This window comes from Thalassophryne amazonica, chromosome 1 (assembly GCF_902500255.1).
Source record: "Thalassophryne amazonica chromosome 1, fThaAma1.1, whole genome shotgun sequence".
Classification (NCBI taxonomy): Eukaryota; Metazoa; Chordata; class Actinopteri; order Batrachoidiformes; family Batrachoididae; genus Thalassophryne; species Thalassophryne amazonica.
In genome coordinates, this window is record NC_047103.1 from 61,004,509 (window position 1) to 61,028,158 (window position 23,650).

A 23,650-nucleotide genomic window follows, 5' to 3' on the forward strand; every position below is an offset into this window, starting at 1 on the left:
CACATTAAAGTGACAAAATCATCCTTGACTTTTGGTAGTGATATTCGATACCACCGATTTCATTTCCAAGCCGATACAGATTCAAATTAAGGCTGGTATCAGCAATACCAATCAGATACTGATACTTTGTAAAAAGGCACCTAATGTGTATAGTAAATCAAAAGTAGTGCATTTTAAATCATAGCTTCATAAAGAATGACTGTCTTTGCATTCATCAACATCGAACATCTTTACAAGATGAGTCTGTCAGGTTTTTTCTTCCTGGGAGTTTATATTTAGGGTCAGGAGATCTCATAAATCATTGGAAACTTTGGTCTTCTACAATGGACAGAGGCTGGAGATCCTTCGCAGTCATCTCTCCCAGGCATCTTGTGAGTGTTGCTGCTCTTGGAGAATCATCTTCAAACGATGTAAGATCAAAGGGAAAAACAAATGATGAGGCTACTTTGCACCGAGTACTTTAGCTGATTTAGATTTAACTATGTAATCTCTCCAAATAGCCTACAATAAGGGGATACAAACACTTGCTGTTTTATAATACTGGGTGCCTCAAATTGAAATTGCCAGTAAAATATTTCATTAAATAAATAAATGCCACAATAATTGATACCAACCATGTGTCGTTTAGACAAAACGTCAGAAGTTTACTTACTTTCCACTGTGTTCCTGTGAATGATATACATTACCTAAAATGAATGAAGTATCAAAAGTATTGATATTTAATTTGACAATTGATTTTAGAGCATAAACATCTGGTATTGGAGATCGTATCAATCTGAACATCACTAACATTCGGACTCCTCGTCGTACTAACAGATGAATGGTTTCTGGAATGTATCAAAATTTTGCAAAATGATCTCAAATACATTGTGCTTACTGTTGGACATTTACATAAACCGCCTTACCACATTTTAATCTGATGTTAACACTTAAACAGCAGCAATATCACGGCAAACCTGGGACCTTGTTCATTTCACAGGTCGTACTTTACAGTAAGAATGAATAAAGTTTTACCGACAGCTGCTGTTAAACAAAAATATTAACGAAAGCAATGAGGAAACATGAGGCTAAAAGAAAATCTGCTGGATAGCAGCAGAATTAAAACACAAGTCCGACAAACCATCAACAACCATTATTAAAGTGCTGAGCTTGAAATGGTCGATTTTGAAAAACGTTTTCCACACGAAAAGCAGCAGTTAAGAGGATTTAACTGAAAATGTTTTATTTCTTACAGTAAAAGTGCAAAATCCTCAAATTTCAGAGGAACCAGTTAAGATTTCCACACATTATATATGAGAAGTCAATGCTCCACTGTCTGTGCAAGTACTAGTGCAGTTTCTTAAAAAAATGTGACTTAAGGATATGTTCACTTAAGGATTTTTCAATACATTAACAACACAATGAGTTCTGTCCGACAAACAACTTTTTAAAACAGCACAGTCATCTGACACCAAAATTAAAAAAAAGTGCGCCTCTGGTTTATGTTGATTTGTCACAGATTTGTTGATTGAGGATTGGTCGGTGTGAATCAAAGCAACTCCTCGAAGCCGATCTCAGCGATCGGCTGCCTCCAGAAGGAGAAGGAGCTGAACTCTGGGCAGCTAAAGGTGGCGCTGTGCTGTGTGCTTCGTAAAGGGAAAACCTGCTCCACCAGCTCACTCAGACGTGTGTATCTGCAAATTGACAAGAAACGTTTGCGTGGCAGACATTGACAATGTTCGACGGTTCGATATTGGGGACTTACGATGTTTTGTTGCCTTTGGCCTGTTCGAGGATGAGCTCGCCTTTAGGGTTCACTGTGAATATCCGGCACACAGGAACACCCACGTTCTTGTAAGCAAACACATCCTGAAGGAATGATTTCATTTAACGTAACTCATGTTTTTAGATTCATACAAATAAATACACAGTATTCGGAGGGCATGAAACAAAATTAAAAGCATGTGACAACCAAACTTCATAAGACATCAAAGATGCTGAGATGTTTGACTTACACTGTCTCTGTTTCCAAAGGCAGCGTAGAAGGGATGCATGTTTGGGACGAACAAGTTCTTGATGTCTGTCAAGCATTCTATCTTGAACCTCTCAGGCTTTTTTTCTATAATTTCTCTAGCAAGAGAATAACACAAAATTGACTGTTAAACTTCTGCTGGTGCTGCATGTCCTGTTTTCATTTGTTACTTTTGATTTTCCACTTAAACGATATTTTGTAATATACTGTCAGATGCACAAAATGACCATTTAACAACAACTCAAGCTTCTGAAAAAGATCACTGGCATAACTGCAATACAGTTTAACAAAAAGAAAAAAAAAAAAAAAACAGAATTGTCATTCTGCATAATTTCACAAATCAACAGCTATATATCCAATACTGTACAAAAGTTTATTACAAGTAGCATTTGGCAGGAATATAAAGCAGTAAGATTATTAATTTTTGGTGGGGGTCATCTTATAATTCAAACTAGACTTTTACATCTGCAGCAGTAGTTGTCACCAAATATTTGTGAAATGAGTGGCCTTCAGCATGTCTCCTCAAGAGGCAAATGTCATCCTTTTCAAATCTTATTTACACTCAGTGTACCAAATGGCACTTCTCTGCATTTTAACACCACAAGAACCAGCAGAAAATATTCACAAATAACACAAATTATTTACAGTGCTCCCAGGAGTCCTTGCACTTCTGTTGCCATGTCAATGATATTTTCCCCTTATTGCTATAATATGGCTATTTTTATGTAGTTTAGTAGAGTCATGTTATTTTCATACTTCCTCTCAGCCATGTTATAATACTGCACCAGGACAGGGTTTATCTCAATAAAAACCAGCAGAATCACACCACGTTGTGCACCCCCCCACCAACTGCTTTTTTTTCCCTTCTCTAACCGCACACACACACACAAAAATGTTGCTGCAGTTTGGTTGTGTTTGTTTCTGGTCATCACAACAGTTTTTTAACTCTTAAAATTTCCATAGTCACTTTCATAGGGTGGCAAGTTAGCTTAGTGGTTAGCACTGCTGCCTCACAGCAAGGTCCAGGGAATCGCTTCCCACCTGGGCCTTTCTGTGTGGCATTTGCATGTTATTCCTGTGTCTGCGTGCGTTTCCTCCCACGATCAAAAACATGCTAATTTAGGGTCTGCTTTTTTCTCTGCCCCTGAGCAAGGTATGTCTCTATAGTTTGGATTTGGTCCCCCAGGGGCCGGACTGTGGCTGCTCACTGCTCCTAGTGGTTGGGCTGTATCTACTGTAATTAGGATGGGTTAAATGCAGAGACAAATTTTGTTGTATGTATGCATCTAGAATGCCAATAAAGGCCCTTCTTCTTCTTCATTTCTTTGTGGGAATGTCTGTGGACTTTTTTGGCATTTACAACCCCAATTCCAATAAAGTTGGGACATTGTGTGAAATGTAATAAAAACAGAATACAATGATTTCAAATCCTCTTCAACCTATATTCAATTGAATACACCACAAAGACAAGTTATTTAATGTTCAAACTGATAGACTTTTTGGTTTTTGTGCAAATATTTGCTCATTTTGAAATGGATGCCTGCAACACATTTCAAAAAAGCTGGGATAATGGCAACAAAAGACAGGGAATGTTGATGAATGCTCAAAGAACACCTGTTTGGAACATTTCATAGGTGAACAGGTTAATTGGAAACAGGTGAGTGTCATGATTGGAACTAAAAGGAGTGAGGATCACCACATAAGCGGCAAGGCCAAAAACCAACACTGAATGCCCATGACCTTCGATCCCTCAGGCAGCACTGCATCGTCACCACATCTACAAGTGCAACTTAAAACTCTACCGTGCAAAGCGAAACCCATCCATCAACAACATCCAGAAACACTGCTGCCTTCTCTGGGCCTGAGCTCATTTGAAATGGACAGACACAAAGTGGAAAAGTGTGCTGTGGTCTGATGAGTCCACATTTCAAATTGTATTTGGAAATCATGGACATCGTGTCCTCTGGATAAAAGAGGAAAAAGACCATCCAGATTGTTACCAGCACAAAGTTCAAAGCCAGCATCTGTGATGGTATGGGGGTGTGTTAGTGCCCATGACATGGACAACTTAGACATCTGTGATGGCACCATCAATGCTGAAAGGTACATCCAGGTTTTGGAGCAACACATGCTGCCATCCAAGCAACGTCTTTTTCAGGGATGTCCCTGTTTATTTCAGCAAGACAGTGCCAAGCCACATTCTGCACGTGTTACAACAGGGTGGCTTCATAGTAAAAGAAAGTGCGGATACTAGACTGGCCTGTCCAGGCTCGGACTGATAATCTGTGATTTTGGGCATTTGCCCGGTGGGCCGCTGCACGTTTAGACGTGCGTGAATCCTAGCAGTGGTTACACATTACCTCTCTCTCTCTCTCTCTGTCACTCACTCACACACACACTTTGGAGACACAAAAACTTTTTTTCCGCTTGTGTGCTGCTTTTGCTTCCGTTTTGTCAGACCCGGCGCCAGAAAAAAAAATATATTAAGGGGGTGATGAGTTTATCATCACCCCCCCCCCAAAAAAAAGTGCAGAGGAGACGTGCGCTCCTGGAAAGCTCGTGTATTTACGCTGCACCGTTGTAAAAGACAGACTAAGAGTGAAGAGTGATGACAGTATTTTTTAAAATTATTATTTGAACGTACAGACGCTCGCTCAAGTGATCTCCTGCATACCACAGAGCCGGTGTTCTGTCGAGATGAGGTGCGCCAACTTTCGACACTTTGAGCTGTGACGTACCTTTGCATTGTCCAATAGGAACGACGCGTCGGGCCAAAACATGGAAGACTCGTGGCAGAAACCACTGATCTCTACAAAATGGATTGGACCAATCCGATTGGTGCAGAAACCACTGATCTGTACAAAACATTAACGTGTGACAGGACTGCTCATTTATAGAGCAGTTTTCTGAAGAAAAATCATTGGAAAATGTTTTTTGTTGTTGTTACCCCTCAAAATTTCTGATTACTGTTAAAAAAGTTTAGAATACTTGTAATTAAAATAGGTAAATAAATCAATAAATGGTTCTTTAGAAACCTTTCATCTGTATTAAAACCACCTGTTATTTCAGATTAGATAATTTCTTGTTTAACATAAGGAACCTCAGATATTTATTTTTAGACAAATAAAATAACATGGAAACTTGGAACAAACACTAAATAAATACAAATGTTTATTATAAATGCAAAAGGAAATAATTTAACAATGACTGCAGTGTGATTGTAAAGTAGGATTTCTGTGACATAAACCTCATGATGTTATATATATATATATATATATATATATATATATATAGGAGGACGAGGGTGAGAGGCAAACGTTGTTAGCACACGACAGAGGTGAATATTCTGAAAAGTTTATCCGTGAATGTAAATTGGCGTTTATACGCAGCTATAAGTAATTATTGGTGGAAATTGTTTGGTGTGCTCCTCACGGCAGTGGCGTGCGGATTAATGATCCTCCACTAGCTGTGAGCAGCAGCTTCTTTGAACTAAGTTTTGAAACCAGACCTAAACGTGTAGCTGATAAGTTTGCCTCTAAACAATATTTCATAGTAATAAGTGTTGAATAATCTCATCTCCGTTCCTCCTTCGCAGAGTACAGTCTGGGAAAGTCACCTGGGGTGTTGGCGGAACTCCTGAGTCCTGAACGTTCAGATTCCGACTGTTGAGACACTGAGAGAGCGCGCCGCCTTTTCACCTCACTAGAACTCTAATTATTTAGTATTTCATGTATAGCACAAAGGGAGAAAAATAAATGTGTTTTCTTTTTGGAACTGCTTCTGATTATTTCATGCTGGGTTCAGTCAGATACTGGACCGCTCCTCAATCTGCGTCTTATCCATAACAGTATTCTGTTTTATTTACATTTTTCACAACGTCCCAACTTCATTAGAATTGGGGTTGTACAAAGGGGAAAAAAACATGACTTTCTCTTTATCATTTGGTGGAAAATTCACAGCCTAAGCCAAATAAAAATGATCACAGACCCACATATTTGGCTGTGGTCGTGCTATTTTCGATGCTCGCGTGAACATCTTTCTCTTTTGTCACTTCTGGCTGGAAGTGGATTCATCCCGACGTGGGGGTATTGTTGAAAAAAAAAAAAGCCTCCAAAGATGAAACTGAGGTGCCAATGCTGCCTCCAGGTGGACAACAGGAGGAGTGACACTCCTGTGGGTGAAGCCTGTGTCCATTTTCTTCTTTTGGACAGGAATTGTTTTTTGAGTGGCACATGTAATTTGTGTGGCATCTTATTGCATTGTAAATAGTGGTACAAAAAAAAAAAAAAAAAAAACCTGAAACATTTCCTGCATTTTAATGTAAATAGTTGTATATAACTTTGTTGTTTGCTATGTTTGTACATGTATTTGAAATTTACAATTTGTATTTACATTCTAAGTTACAAAAAATAGTTTGTTAAACATGTTTGTAGTTTTCACAGTCAAAAAAAAAAAAACTTTTTCTATTTAGATTTTATGTTTTTGTTTGAATTTAGGTTCACTGTGTTAATACAGTACGTCAGAATGAAAGAAATCTGTACAATCACACAAGTGAGGCTGTGCTGAAAAAAATGACACCAAACAAGGCAAACAGTGTTTTAAGGTAAATTATGAAGGTAAACCCAAAAGAAGTCAAAAATGGCCAATTATACTCTGGACTCCAGAGGGTTAAGAACTCAGATTTGGTCTTCAAAAAACACTTTTCCAATAGTATGTGTTGGAAAATAAGGGGGGGGGGGGGGGGGCGCGTTAAAATCAGAGCCACCTTATATTTGAACTATTATAGTAAGCATCCACAACTTTATAACTGATTACTGTCTTATAAAAAAATAAAATGAAACAACCACAGCTTTGCAAAAAAATAAAGTGTATTTGTGCATTTCAACAAAGGAAAAACTAACTGCATTATATTTTAAACTAAATGCTGGGGTAACTCAAACCTTTCCACAGAACTATATCTGTATAGTACAATGCTGGCCTTATAGCACATATCTGTGGTAAATAAAATGTCAAATGAGCTGAAAATAATGCACTAATTATGAAGTTTTGAAAACTGGCACACACCCATGCCTAAAGGGATTATGGGTAAACTGAGCCTCCACTCATACTGATTGGTTGACCCATTCATTCTATGTAAAAACCAACAGAAATTAATGTAATGTGTGTGATGCTGTTTACAAATAATTGTGCTTTTGTAAAATAGGTTTTTTTTTTATTTGTAAAAAAAAAAGAAAGGCATTTGCAAAACTGAAAGTTTTGCAAACCGAAAAGTTTCTTTGGGTAATAGATCTGATAAGAAATGCAGTCCAGAGCTCCAGCACTATGCACCTTACTTTATAAATATGATTTGCTACATTGTAGTTACAGTGAGGAAAATAAGTATTTGAACACCCTGCGATTTTGCAAGTTCTCCCACTTAGAAATCATGGAGGGGTCTGAAATTTTCATCTTAGGTGCATGGCCACTGTGAGAGACATAATCTAAAAAAAAGAGAAAAAATCCAGAAATCACAATGTATGATTTTTATGATTTTTTATGATTTTTTTTTTTTTTTTTTTTTTGTATGTTACTGCTGCAAATAAGTATTTGAACACCTACCAACCAGCAAGAATTCTGGCTCACACAGACCTGTTCATTTTTCTTTAAGAAGCCCTCTTATTCTGCACTCTTTACCTGTATTAACTGCACCTGTTTGAACTTGTTACCTGTATGAAAGACACCTGTTCACACAAGCAATGAATCACATTTCAACCTGTCCACCATAGCCAAGACCAAAGAGCTGTCTAAGGACACCAGGGACAAAACTGTAGACCTGCACAAGGCTGGGATGGACTACAGGACAACAGGCAAGCAGCTTGGTAGAAGACAACAACTGTTATGATTATTTCTTAGAAAGTGGAAGAAACACAAGATGACTGTCAATCTCCCTCGGTCTGGGATTCCATGCAAGATCTCACTTTGTGGAGTAAGGATGATTCTGAGAAAGCTCAGAACTACACAGGAGGACCTGGTTAATGACCTGAAGAGAGCTGGGACCATAGTCACAAAGATTATATTAGTAACACATGATGCTGTCATGGTTTAAAATCCTGCAGGGCAGCAAGGTCCCCCCGCTCAAGCCAGCACATGTCCAGGCCCATTTGAAGTTCATCAGTGACCATCTGGATGATCCAGAGGAGGCATGGGAGAAGGTCATGCGGTCAGATGAGACCAGAATAGAGCTTTTTGGAATCAACTCCACTTACCATGTTTAGAGGATGAGAACAACCCCAAGAAAACTATCCCAACCATGAAGCATGGGGGTGGAATCATCATACTCTGGGGGTGCTCTTCTGCAAAGGGGACAGGACGACTGCACCGTATTGAAGGGAGGATGGATGGGGTCATGTATTGCGATATTTTGGCAAACAACCTCCTTCCCTCAGTAAGAGCATTGAAGATGGGTCATGGTTGGGTCTTCCAGCATGACAATGAACCCAAACACACAGCCAGGGCAACTAAGGAGGGGCTCCGTAAGAAGCATTTCAAGGTCCTGGAGTGGCCGAGCCAGTCTCCAAACCTGAAAGATTTGGAGAAGATCTGTATGGAGGAGTGGAAAAAAATCCCTGCTGCAGTGTGCGCAAACCTGGTGAAAAACTACAGGAAACGTTTGACCTCTGTAAGTGTAAACAAAGGCTACTGTACCAAATATTAACATTGATTTTTCACAGGTGTTCAAATATTTATTTGCAGCAGTAACATACAAATAAACTATTAAAAAATCATACATTGTGATTTCCGGAATTTTTTTTTTTTTAGATTATGTTTCTCACAGTGGACATGCACCTAAGATGAAAATTTCAGACCCCTCCATGATTTCTAAGTGGGAGAACTTGCAAAATCGTAGGGTGTTCAAATACTTATTTTCCTCACTGTAACTACAATGTAGCAAATCATATTTATAAAGTAAGGTGCATAGTGCTGGAGCTCTGGACTGTGTTTCTTATCAGATCTATCCAGGAGACACCAGTTAATACTTCAGATGTTCGTTTGTCACCACACACCTACCGCCACGCCTCACTAATATATTTCAGCTTTAGCTCAGTTAAATAATGCTAACTTTAAAAAGCTGCTACCTGTGGAAGGCAGAGAAGAGGCTGCTGGGAGAGAGCATGAGGGGTCCTTGAGGCAGCAGAGTTCCTCGGTCGTTCACCCAGTGCAAATAACCTCGAGTCATATCTGCCATGCCGATAGCTCGGGCTGAGCAGTACAAGAACCTGTAGCCGTTTCTGCAGCAGTCAGACAAGCAGTTTGTTTCAATGCAGCTGTAGAACCAAACTCACGATATGATGACGGTCCTCTGAAGCTTACTCATGGACTGAGTGGTAAAGTTTCGCAATACCCCGATGAGTCCAGTCTTTTCCAAGCTGAGGCAAAATCTGTCCAAACACATCTGACCTGTGGTAAGGAAAAAGGGTACGTTTGATCCAAATGCAACAGAACTAACTACTGAAATCTAACTACTGAAATATACGAGGTCTGTTAGAAAACTATCCGACCTTTTTATTTTTTGCAAAAACCATATGGATTTGAATCATGTGTGATTGCATCAGCCAAGCTTGAACCTTCGTGCGCATGCGTGAGTTTTTTCACACCTGTCGGTTGCGTCATTCGCCTGTGAGCAGGCTTTGAGTGAGCACTGATCCACCCCCCCTCGTCGGATTTTCATTGTGAGGAAAATGTCTGAACGGCTGGAGCTTTGCTAAAAGTGCTATGTCCACCTCTCTTGCCATTTCTCTGGTAGTCAGATGACGTCCCGGATCAACACAGCTTCACTTTGGAAATGATCTGGTCGTTTCAGCCTGTCGATGGCTACTCGAAGCGCGGCGCGCCCTCAGCCGCTGTGGGCCGTCTTTAATCCGGTTGTAATGCTCCTTAATCTGCGTGATGCCCATAAGATCTTCACCGAAAGCCATCGGAATTTTCCGAATGGTTTCCACCTGGCTGTCTCTCACAGTTTCTGAAAAAATTTTGATGCAGAAAACGGCAGTCGCTCAGCCATTTTCCTGAGGGGCTGGACCACTCCTCCCACAAAGCCTGCTCACAGGCGAATGACGCTCTAACAGACCTCGTATACTGAAATCAAACAGCAGTCACATCCAGGATGATTTCTTCTCAGATCACGTGTGCTAGTTTTCCAGCACGTCTGTTTTCAAACACTGATAATGGGATCTGATGAAATGAAAATTCAGCCTTTTCAGGAACTTTCTGATGGAAGACATTGCCCCTGAACAGCTGACGTTCTCAAATGCACACCATGAACATGTGCAAGTTAAACACTTATCCATGCATTGATGTTATGATAAAAAAAAAAAAAATCCATCCATCTATCCATTCCTATACCCGCTTACTCCAAATTAGGGTCACAGGGGCTGGAGCCTATCCCAGCAGTCATAGGGCGTGAGGCGGGGTACACCCTGAACAGGACACCGGTCTATCGCAGGGCCAGATAAAAATAAAAGGAATAATAACAATTCCTAATTACCATTCAATTCATAACATTCTTTAAATTTTTTCTTTGTCATTATACACTGCAGTACAATGGTCGTTTTTTTCAGAATATCTGCTGGAATCAGCAAGTATAAATCAACAAAACCTGTCACTAGTTCAGCTGATAACCAGACTTTTTACTATTTGCTGATTACAATGATGAAAATAAATCACTAACATTAAGGTCCAAACATGGTGTATCATTATTTGATTTGAAAGAATGTTTTTTCAAAAACAAAGTCGAACGAGTAATCTCAATCTAATTAAACCTGTAATCTCTTTAATTTTTTTTTAAATTTAAGTCATAAAAGCTATTTTATTCTGCACCACAACAATTTTGTTCCATAATATTTAAACAATTCCAATCATACCGCCAACTTGATCATTCAACCACGTAGGTAAAAACTGCAACTAGCTGTCATGACCCTGGGAAACTCGTTTCGCAGCATGCCACTATAAATCCAGAGTCAAGGGAAATGCTAACACATATAGTAGTATTAATTTAATGGAGCTGAAGAAAGGTGGTCACCTTTAATTCGACTTAAAGTGTCAAATAATGACATAAAATGAAATACAAAGACAGTAATGGACAAAACAATATAGGCCAATAGAGATCCTGTTCAATAGAACTCTGGATAAATCTTGGTCATATTTCAAATAGATGTTTGCTGGATATCTCTGAGACAGGTCTGCTGAGTCAGCTGTCAGTACTAATGTCAATTACAATTACTACAGTTTTGCTTGGTTTGCCAAAATGAGTCAATGGGGAGACCAAGAATTTTACATAGCTTAATTAAAAGTATTTTTCTGGGCTGTAGGCCAGAAATCTGATATTCCAGGTTCAATTGAATGCAGCAACAACTTCAAACGTTGCACATGTGCTTCCTCCTTCATGACATCTGCAAAATCTCATGGAGTAAACTCATTATATATGGAATTCCACCTAAATAAATACTCTAATAATAAAACTAGCTGTCATTTTGTGATATACCACAGAAATGAAGGTACTTTATAATATCTAGATTTCAAGATGACGTAAATATCAATTTTCTGAAAAATCAAACGAGTATATATATATATATATATATATATATATATATATATATATATATATATATACACACCTTTTTAAAGTAACTGCTCCTTATTTTGGAGTACCATATATTCTAAACTACGCAGAAAATCACCATAATGAAAATGCATCCTGCAGAGAAAAAAAATACATATTTAAGCCATACCAGTCCATTGCCCATTTTTGACAACCAATTGTGTGTATTTATGGCACAAATAAATAAATAAATAAAATCAGATACAATCAGGGCCGGAAGACATAATCTCTTGTAAAAGTAGAGTTGTAGAGATCAGTGTGAGCAAAGGAGAAAGTTTTAAACATGTTTAGAAAATACAGTACTTTCCAACTATTTTGTCAATGATGACAATATTGCTTGCTGTAACAGAAATTGTACTATGTGGCATTCAGATTGCAGTATCATAGTGTGCTATATATAGTTAATAGTAAAACATTAAATGATGCTTCAGGTCCTGCAGCTTTTGATGAAGCAATTGGCTTGGAGCCGAGGCTTTAACCCTTCAATGAGGCTTACTTTCCTTTTACTTACAACACAAATGGTGTGTCACTGCTGTTATACTTGACATCTTTGCCGTTTTTCTAAATGAAGCCACACTTTTGACCATTTGCCACAGCCCATCTCTCACTGTTAATGCTAACAAGCATGCAACCTCATACTGAAATAAATATATGCTGATGATGAAAAAAAGTCACCTAGTAACATTTTCTTTACTGTCAATGCTGGTGCCAAACAACATGAACTAGGAAAGCAGCGCAGTTTATTTCACACACACACACACACACATTATATATATATATATATATATATATATATATATATATATATATATATATATATATATATATATATATATATATACACACGCTGAATCGGTCATTTTATCCAGTAATATTACTTCCAGAAAACATCTCACACACAAACCAACAATACATTTAGCACGAAACCCACGATTCTCACTGTCTCTCTCTTCTTCTTCTTTTTTTTTTTTTTTACCAAAATGATATGAAAAAGCAGATTGACATCACAGAAAACATTATTGTTAGTTTGAATAAAGTTAATCACTAGTCTGGGGAAAAAATGTCTGACATGTGATCCATCAATACCAAAGACTGGTGCAGCTGTCGACATACTGAGTGGGAAATTCATATTTGTTGACAGAAAAATGGTTTTCAGGATTTGTTTAAAATGTTGAGGCGTGTTAACGGCTGACAGAATACACACACGATCACATCAATAGGTGGACCCATTTAATGTTTCCATACTTGGTGATGGTGCCATCGATGTCAGAGAATATAACCTTGTCGTCCCAGTTCCAGAGGTAGATGGTGCCCTGGCAGCGACACGTCCCCTGGTACTGAGTGGTTATGCTAAAAGTCACTTCGTTAGGCCCCTCCCTCAGCTTCAGGTTGGCCTGGAAAACAGTTAATTTACACAAATATTTCTCAACAAGGCTGATTTAAAATGCGCTTGTAACCAAACAAAAATAAAATGTTGGCAAATATGAATATTAGAGAAAAATTTTTTTGGCTCTGCGACAAATAAAAAGATGACAGATTAACCAAAATATTGTGCTATAAGTTTGAAGCGGAAGTAGAGAAAAAGCAAAAGCATTCTTCCACTGAGATGAAATAATGCTCATCCATTTTTTAAGGTTTTTTTTTTTTGGGGGGGGGGGGGGGGGGGGGTGTTCTGTCTTGGATAAAATTTTTTTTTTTTTTTGCTGAACTGATGTGTAAGTACATCTTGACCCAATTTGTTGCTGTGGAGATGACACAGGGAAACCTGTAATGCTCTCTTCAATATGCGTTGAAACACAGCAGTCTGGAAAAAAGTGTAATGTCACACATTTAATTCATCATTGTAGGTCAAAAAGACCAAGTCATTACTTTCATGTCTGCTCGGAACTCGACGGATATTACAATGCATATGCACATCTGTTACACGTTCATTCGTAGCGTTTCAGTCTGTGAACACAAGGACTCAGTGTTTTGAGTCTGATTTGGGTCCAAACAGGAGTGGTATGGACTAAATTGAGGATCAGCCAAGGAACATTTGATTTGAGGGAGAAAAGTACACAGTCAAGGTCAAAACTTGACAAAATATTATATAATTGACTCCGGAGGTATTTACAATGGTTGTTTTGAGGACTTTGGTAAAACTATACCTGCAGTTACCTCAGGTGAACATGAGAGGTTAAACACAAGGTCAGAACTGTTTAACTCAAACAGTTTGGAAAATATGGATTAATCATGATGGAAATATAGTGATGGGTTGTGTGTTAGTCAAGAATAAAGTGATGCAGTTGTGGGCAGAATAGATTAAATGTCAAACTCAAATTAATTCTTCAGTATTATTTTGCATAACTCTGTGTGAAACGAAGGGCAGGTCTGGCATTGTAGTTTATATATTTTTAAGTATTCTCAATAATGTTGGGTCATGTACCTACTGTATATGTGTGCAAAGGTCTGTCAGTGTATTGTTGTTATACACGACCAAAGGTGACACCTGGATGTCTGTGGTACGAGGTCCCTTTGGAGGATCCTCGTGTACCGCTGGAATGACTTTGTGTCAAACAAGCAGTTACTTGGAGAGACTCTGATGTGGAGAGTCACCTTCAGCATTTTGTCCATGTGGCATGTTTGTCTGTGCATGATCCAGCAGAGGGGTGCCTGAGTGTTGAGGACCCCAACGGCTGGAGAAGGCCAAGGGGATGTGCATATTTCACCTGACTGTGGTAGACAGATGGTTATTTTAGAGATGTGGGGATGGACCGGTTGTCTGCTTGGGTGGTTGCCAAACAGGACCCAAATCAGTTCTGTGGTGTTGTCGATGTGAGAATTCAAGGGTCTTACTATGTGGTCAGATGAGAGGCGGAGGGACTTCTTGTAGGATGGCCCCGGGGCTGGTGCTGGTCCTTGGGTCTGTAAGCGCTGAGTGAACGTCCCTGCGGGTGTTGCATTGAGCTCTTTAGACTCATCATCACTGGACCACTCAACTGGTTTCTGCCTACAAGAGAGCAGACATACTGAAGGATAAACAACAAAAAAACAGCTGCTGCAAAATCCTCCAACCCCCCCTCCCCCCGAAAAAAAACAGCTGTCTGATAATCAATCAGTTCAATCAATTTTATTTATATAGCGCCAAATCACAACAAACAGTTGCCCCAAGGTGCTTTATATTGTAAGGAAAGGCCATACAATAATTACGTACAAACCCCAACGGTCAAAACGACCCCCTGTGAGCAAGCACTTGGCGACAGTGGAAAGGAAAAACTCCCTTTTAACAGGAAGAAACCTCCAGCAGAACCAGGCTCAGGGAGGGGCAGTCTTCTGCTGGGACTGGTTGGGGCTGAGGGAGAGAACCAGGAATAAGACATGCTGTGGAGGGGAGCAGAGATCAATCACTAATGATTAAATGCAGAGTGGTGCATACAGAGCAAAAGGAGAAAGAAACAATGTGACCTGTGAATAATGACCTCTGTTTCATGAAAAGTTAAATTTTAATTGTTGTTTACCCACTCATTTGATTGAATAGAGCCATTTTGAAATCGGTGAAGCATACTGACTCCTAGGTCCATCCTGTATAGCAGTTGGTGCTGTGTTCCACAAAAAAGTTCTAATCCACCTTAGTAGAAGAAGAAAAATAGGGTTAGGGTTAGATTTTTAGCCATGCATATGTTCCTCAGAAGCATTCATACTGAAAAAAAGTCTGAAGGAACCTAAATTACATGGTGAGGACTCTTTTCTAGGTATGTAAGATGCAAATTAAAAAAATGCTTAAAATGGCAGTGATTAAGAGGGCAGTAGTTGAGGGGTCAGAAGATATTTGCCATGATTATGCTCCCAGCATATTTACTGAAAATAAAGTGTGACGGACCTAAATGAGATGGTGAAAACTGTTTTTCCAGCCATGTGAGAATGCAGAAGCATTTACTGAAAAAATGGGAAATGGACTGCATTTATATATCACTTTTCCATCTGCATTAGACGCTCAAAGCGCTTTACAATAATGCTTCACATTCACCCCGATGTCAGGGTGCTGCCATACAAGGCGTTCACTACACACCAGGAACAACTAAGGGATTAAGGACCTTGCCCAAGGGCCCTTAGTGATTTTCCGGTCAAGCTGGGATTCGACCGGAGGATCCTCTGGTCTCAAGTCCAACGCTTAACCACTAGACCATCATCTCCCCTAAATGACATGGTGAGATGATGAAGAGCTTCGCTCGTACATGTCTGCAACATATACATATTAAAATAATAAAACTCATTCATTAAGGATTATAAAATTTGATAAGAACTCTAAAAAGACTAAAGTCAGTATCCAATTTACACCAGCTAACAGCAACACTAATCCAACACTTAATCGGCGTTACGTTTTTTTGAAGTGATTAACTGAATTAATTTCTTGATTGTTGAGCTATGCAACTGTTTCAAAAAGGGGGTAAGGGCCCAGGCTTGATGATGTCATAAGGCTCTAGGGACCTTTCTCAACCACCCTACCACACACAATAAAAGATTACACTGGTCACGATTTTTCTTGCATGGAGTTTTTCAAGGGATTTTAGGTAATTTGGGGGTGCTGAATCTGAATCTGGTGTTAGTTTTTGCCAATCACATCACATTTTTGAGATATGAAAACATATTTCTCATATCAAGCCCTGAAGCAAAAGCTGTAGTCTCGCACACCTCTTCGGCTCCATAAACTATATTACGGCTCTTGTTCACATTTTGTGAACCTGGGTTAAACTAATATGTAAACAGATGAATAATGGGTTTGTTGGTTCATGGTAGGGTTTGTTACTAATAATTCTTATGGTTTTCTTTTGTAGTAAAAATATTGGTTTTGTATTAGTTTTGTACACTCAACAAAAATATAAATGCAACACTTTTGGTTTTGCTCTCATTTTGTATGAGATGAACTCAAAGATCTAAAACTTTTTCCACATACACAATATCACCATTTCCCTCAAATATTGTTCACAAACCAGTCTAAATCTGTGATAGTGAGCACTTCTCCTTTGCTGAGATAATCCATCCCACCTCACAGGTGTGCCATATCAAGATGCTGATTAGACACCATGATTAGTGCACAGGTGTGCCTTAGACTGCCCACAATAAAAGGCCACTCTGAACAGTGCAGTTTTATCACACAGCACAAAGCCACAGATTGTCGCAGATTTGAGGGAGCGTGCAATTGGCATGCTGACAGCAGGAATGTCAACCAGAGCTGTTGCTCGTGTATTGAATGTTCATTTCTCTACCATAAGCCGTCTCCAAAGGCGTTTCAGAGAATTTGGCAGTACATCCAACCAGCCTCACAACCGCAGACCACATGTAACCACACCAGCCCAGGACCTCCACATTCAGCATGTTCACCTCCAAGATCATCTGAGACCAGCCACTTGGACAGCTGCTGGAACAATCGGTTTGCATAACCAAAGAATTTCTGCACAAACTGTCAGAAACCGTCTCAGGGAAGCTCATCTGCATGCTCGTCATCCTCATCGGGGTCTCGACCTGACTCCAGTTCGTCGTCGTAACCGAATTGAGTGCGCAAATGCTCACATTCGCTGGTGTTTGGCACGTTGGAGAGGTGTTCTCTTCACGGATGAATCCCGGTTCACACTGTTCAGGGCAGATAGCAGACAGCGTGTGTGGCGTCGTGTGGGTGAGCGGTTTTCTGATGTCAATGTTGTGGATCGAGTGGCCCATGGTGACGGTGGGGTTATGGTATGGGCAGGCATCTGTTATGGACAAAGAACACAGGTGCATTTTATTGATGGCATTTTGAATGCACAGAGATGCTGTGACGAGATCCTGAGGCCCACTGTTGTGGCCATACATCCTAAGAACATCACCTCATGTTGCAGCAGGATAATGCACGGCCCCATGTTGCAAGGATCTGTACACAATTCTTGGAAGCTGAAAATGTCCCAGTTCTTGCATGGCCGGCATACTCACCGGACATGTCACCCATTGAGCGTGTTTGGGATGCTCTGGACCGGAGTATACGACAGCGTGTACCAGTTCCTGCCAATATCCAGCAACTTCGCACAGCCATTGAAGAGGAGTGGACCAACATTCCACAGGCCACAATTGACAACCTGATCAACTCTATGCGAAGGAGATGTGTTGCACTGCATGAGGAAAATGGTGGTCACACCAGATACTGACTGGTATCCCCCCCCAATAAAACAAAACTGCACCTTTCAGAGTGGCCTTTTATGTGGGCAGTCTAAGGCACACCTGTGCACTAATCATGGTGTCTAATCAGCATCTTGGTATGGCACACCTGTGAGGTGGGATGGATTATCTCAGCAAAGGAGAAGTGCTCACTATCACAGATTGAGACTGGTTTGTGAACAATATTTGAGGGAAATGGTGATATTGTGTATGTGGAAAAAGTTTTAGATCTTTGAGTTCATCTCATACAAAATGGGAGCAAAACCAAAAGTGTTGCATTTATATTTTTGTTGAGTGTATGTGTTTCCCCAAACCTCAATGCAATAGGTCATACATGTAACAAGTAATGAATGATATAAAATAATTAATGAATGCTGCAAGGGGAAGTCTTTTGTTTCATACAGAATTTCAATGGCTTTAGACATTTTAGATTTAACATTATTAATATGTGTTTTCCAGCTTAATTTGTCATCAATAAAAACCCCAAGAAATTTTGTTTCAGTTGAAAGTTCAATTTCAGTATCAGTATCATGCAATAACAAATTTCTGCTTAAATTCCTGGGCTTATTTCCAAATATACTACACTTAGTTTTACCAAAATGGAGCAATAATTTGTTTGAATAAAACCATTGCTTAAATTTCTTTAATTCCTTCTCCATCATGTCCAAAAGCTGTCCCAAATGATCCCCACTACAAAATACAGTTGTATCATCAGCAAACAAAATACAAGTCAGGGACTTAGAAACCAAACATATATCATTAATATATAAAAGAAACAACAAGGACTAAACCCTGGGGAACCCCACATGTGATCTTCAAATCCCACAGAAATCTGATTCATTCAACTTTTGTTGCAGTTCTCATTTTTGTGCCACTTTTTTTCTTACCTCCACATCAAGACTTAAAACTTATCAAAACTAGAAGGACTTGTGTAAAACTTTTGCCAAATCCTAATGTAGCTCTGTACTGTATCTGCTGTGGTGACCCCGAGCAACTGGGGACAGTTGAAAGGAAAAAAATTGCTCTATTTTTCACCTGAGAAAGGTATGATCGCCGAATTGTATACACTGAACAAGGAATTGTGCACATATGTTGAACATATTCTTGGCCCATCTGTATTAATGTCGCCCCTTGATGGTCCCAAACATGGAAAAATCCTCGCCCAGCCACCCACTGTATCCCAGGATAGGTCCAACAAAGATGACAAAGATAACAATATTTAATCGTTTCTATTTCAGAGCAGACCCAAAGTTCTCACCAACTATGAAAATAATTAATACGAGTAGTAAAAAAACATTTGAGCAAATAAAAAAAGTGGATGATCACCACCATGGTAGAGGTAATTGTCAGATATAGCAAGAAGCAGCTGGTATCAGCCAAAGGGTTTCAGGCATTAAAATGTTGGATTGTTCTGAGAGCTGAGCTGGCATCACTAATGACTATTCCAGCTTCTCAGGAACATTATTTACTCAACACCTGTTGTGTTAGTGCATACAGTGGTATGTAATAGTTTGGGCACCCCTAATGATTTCCATGTTTTTCCTTTATAAATTATTGGTTGTTTGGATCAGCAATTTCAGTTAAATATATCATATAGCAGATGAACACACTGATATTTGAGAAGTGAAATGAAGTTTGTAGTATTTACAGAAAGTGTGCAATAATTATTTAAACAAAAATAGGCAGGTGCATAAATTTGGGCACCCTTTTCATTTTATTGATTTGAATACATTCAGCACTAATTATTGGAACACAAAATTGGTTTGGTAAGCTCAATAACCCTTGACCTCCTTACAGAGGTGAATCCAATCATGAGAAAGGGTATTTAAGGTGGCCATTTGCAAATGTTTCTCCTCTTTGCATCTCTTCTAATGAGTGGCAACATGAGAGCCTCTAAACAACTCTCAAATGACCTGAAAACAAAGATTGTTCAACATCATGGTTTAGGGGAAGGATACAAAAAGCTATCTCAGAGATTTCAGCTATCAGTTTCCACTGTGAGGAACATAGTGAGGAAATGGAAGACCACAGGCACAGTACTAGTTATGGCCTGAAGTGGCAGGCCAAGAAAAATGTCAGATAAACTGAAGCAAAGGATGGTGAGAACAGGCATAGTCAAGCCACAGACCTACAACATGATCTTTATGCAGATAGTGTCTCTGTGCATCATTCAACTATACAGCACACTTTGCACAAGGAAATGTTGTATGTAGGGCTGAAATGATTGAGTAATTCGAATAATTCGATTACAAAAATGCTCGAGGCAAATTCTTTGCCTCGAAGCTTCATTTAAAGCTGTAGTACATATGCCAGGCCTGTAGGTGGCACTGTAATGCTCCCACAAAAAAACTGAGAAGAAGACCGTAGAGCATGCCCATAACAAATTAAGTGCTAATCAATGTAGCAGGTGATGCTACAAGTTTACAAAGCCACATGCTGAGTAAAATAAAGCCTTTAAAGAGAAAGGGTCTGTGCTGATCGTCTGAAACGGACTTATTATACATTTAAGTGAAGCAGTGTGTTTATATATATATTTTTAAAATGTGGTTTGCGCCACTGCAGCTGTCCACCTCCGCAGATGAAGAGGCGCACTTTAAATTAATCATGTTTAACTATTCAAAAAAAAAAAAATCCCTATATTCAGATTTGATTAGAGTTTTTATCAACAGGCTGTAGAGTTAATTTATCAGTGCAGCTGTTGTGGAAATGTTGCACTCCACATCTGTTTTTTCAAAGGCTTTGTTATTCGCCAAGTATCCACAGAAAACAAGGAATTTGACTTCGGTTTGAGCTGCTCTGTACGGCATGTAGAAATATACACTAAACACTGAATACATCACAGTAATAAAAAGTGAAAATGAAATGTGCAGTAAGAAAAAAAGAATGTCTTGTCCGCAGACTGAAAATTTCACAGAGCTTACCACAGGGTTTATGGTTTGGCAAAGCTCCAAAACTTAATAATGTGAAAAAATAAATAATTACCTGGGAAAACAGAGAGAGAGAACATCCTAAACTTAAAAATCTGCATGATGGCACAGCGACATTGTACCATTGCATAGGGAGAGCCCTGCCACTACTGATATTGTTTAAAAATACAAAGTACTTTTTTATCCGATTACTCGATTAATCGATAAAATAATCGATAGAATACTCGATTCCAAAAATATCTGATAGCTGCAGCCCTAGTTGTATGGGAGAGTAATGCAGAGGAAGCCTTTTCTGTGTACACACCACAAACAGAGTCGCTTGACGTATGCTAAAGCACATTTGGACAAGCCCGCTTCATTTTGGAATAAGGTGCTGTGGACTGATGAAACTAAAACTGAATGAGTAGGACATATCAAGTGGTGGAAAAAGAGCACAGCACTCCAAGAAAAACACTTGCTACCTACAGTAAAATTTGGAGGTGGTTCCATCATGCTGTGAGGCTGTGTGGCCAGTGCAGGTACTGGGAATCTTGTTAAAGTTGAGGGTCACATGGATTCCAGTCAATATCAGCAGATTCTTGAGAACAATGTTCAAGAATCAGTGACAAAGTTGAAGTTGTGCCGGGGCTGGATCTTTCAGCAAGACAATGACCCTAAACATTGCTCAAAATCTACTAAGGCATTCATACAGAAGAACAAGTACAATGTTCTGGAATGGCCGTCTCAGTTCCCAGACCTGAATATTATTGAAAATCTGATTTTAAGTGGGCCGCCCATGCTCGGAAACCAACAAATCTGACTGAACTGGAGATGTTTTGCAAAGAAGAATGGTCCAAAATACCTTCAACCAGAATCCAGACTATATAGGAAGCGTTTAGAGGCTATTATTTCTGTAAAAGGAGGCTCTACTAAATATTGATGTATTTTTCTGTTGGGGTGCCCAAATTTATGAACCTGCCTAATTTTGTTTAAATAATTATTGCACACTTTCTGTAAATACCAGAATCTTCATTTCACTTCTCAAATATCAGTGTGTTCATCTGCTATATGATATATTTAACTGAAATTGCTGATCCAAACAACCAGTGATAAGGAAAATCATGGAAATCATCAGGGGTGCCCAAACGTTTACTGGTGTGAACAAACAAGAGCTTGTGGCTGACTCACTGTGACTCTGGAGCCTGATGGAGGGTAGAACTCTCTGTACTGAGAGACTCCTGTCTGTCTAACTTCATACCTGCTGCCTGAGAAGGCAAAGAAACAACATTTACCACTGGCCATAGCACAACATTGACAATTTCCAATCTAAGAACTAATATGAACTAAAATTTACAATAACTATTTATGAAAAGTACAAAAATGTTCAGATACTACAAACAAAACAGAGGTCATGGTTACTGAAGGATTTAGGAAATGTGTTCATTGGTTTCAGCTCATGTCCAACACAAAGTTACACAAAGATGTCAGGATCAAAACAAACCTCCTCTAGACAATATTCAGACACACAGAAGGAATCATGAAGATGACGAAGTGATAACCGGCGTCATTCAGCCATTTCAGTCAACACCATACACATTTCACATTGAGGCTTTGATTTCTGGCAGACACTCTTGCTCTTACACAACTACAGTTTTGCCAATGCATTGTGCCTGATGCCACATAAGCTTCTGCACAGAAAGACTGATCACCAGATGAATGAATGTTTTATTTTGTACCATAAATAAGCAAGGGATGGACATTAGAGGCTTCAAGCAACCATTTTGTAACACTGTTTTCTGCTTTGTATGTGTTAAAGGGACCGCAGCTCGTGCAGGACAAGCAGCATTTGTAGCAATCGTAGCTCAAGAAAATCCATCTCTAAAAAAACGTGACTTTGCAGAGACTATTCCTTTCTACAAATGCTTGAAAGACAGCCAGTAAGCGCCATATTACCCTGTGACTGTGAAACGTACCTGTGTATTGTGGTGCATTCAGTAATGTTCTGGAAACATGGACTCTAAAAGACTGTCCTTGACTGTGGTTTGATTGAATTGTTTATTAATGTGTTTTGCTGTGCATTGTATGTAAAGAAGTTGGGGTTAAAACAAAACATAGTTAAAAGCTACATTTAAGAGTCTGTTTGTCTAAAATTTAAATAAAATGGTAAAATTCCAATAAAATGTAGTTTGTAGAAATGTAAAACTATTTACTAAAACTATTTGCATATACCAAACAAAGTTTTAATTTAGCTAAAAACGTACAGTTTAAAATCTCTCACTAAAAGTATAAATCTATTTACTTGGCTAAAAACAAAGCAAAAAATATGCTGTTTGGCTAAAATAAATCTATTAGATTTATCAATTTAGTCGAATAATGAACTGTTTGAAATCTCTTGGCTAAAATACGTGATGTTACCTTGACTAAAAACATAAATAAATATAAAAATGTACTTAAAAACCTTTGTATGGGTAAAAATGTATTTTAAACTTTTTGCTGAAAGTTATATGTTTAAAATCATCCAATAATTCATATGGCTTATAAATATTAGCTGAAATTTTTTACTAAAAAATACTGTTAAAATCTTACTACTGGCTAAAATGCTAAACATCTTTAACTATAAATATACAGTTAACATCTTCAAGAATATATTAAATCTATTTGGTTAAAAATACTGTCATAAAAAATATTTTTGATTTAAAAGACAGGAATATTATTTGTAATATTATGATCAATGTGTTTATTTTCATGTAAAAGAAGTAATTTTGTATTTTTGTTCTCTTTTTGAGGTTTTTCCACCTAACTGCCTGTTCAACATGGAACTTTAATAAATGGAAAATCAACAAATTCTATGGCTGCTCATTGAGTGAAATCCAGTTGAAATTCAGTGTAGAAGGTTTATCCTTTTCAAGTGGGGAATTGCACAATTTA

General features: G+C 38.7%; 1 protein-coding gene across 2 annotated transcripts in view; it reads right to left on the reverse strand.

Moving 5' to 3' along the window:
- Positions 1 to 168: 168 nt before the first annotated feature.
- The window catches only part of LOC117511011 (phosphatidate phosphatase LPIN2-like), a 58,682-nt gene continuing 35,200 nt past the window's right edge, over positions 169 to 23,650 (reverse strand). The window contains exons 12-19 of one of the 2 annotated variants that reach the window (XM_034170950.1): positions 21,911 to 21,987; positions 14,484 to 14,637; positions 12,894 to 13,042; positions 9,362 to 9,448; positions 9,127 to 9,279; positions 1,995 to 2,109; positions 1,745 to 1,848; positions 169 to 1,673 (exon numbers count right to left, since the gene is read on the reverse strand). In XM_034170950.1, coding sequence (XP_034026841.1) covers positions 1,529 to 1,673; positions 1,745 to 1,848; positions 1,995 to 2,109; positions 9,127 to 9,279; positions 9,362 to 9,448; positions 12,894 to 13,042; positions 14,484 to 14,637; positions 21,911 to 21,987 — 984 coding nt within the window. In that variant the 3' untranslated portion in view covers positions 169 to 1,528. The remainder of the gene's footprint in view (positions 1,674 to 1,744; positions 1,849 to 1,994; positions 2,110 to 9,126; positions 9,280 to 9,361; positions 9,449 to 12,893; positions 13,043 to 14,483; positions 14,638 to 21,910; positions 21,988 to 23,650) is intronic. The other variant, XM_034170958.1, reaches the window with a different exon arrangement.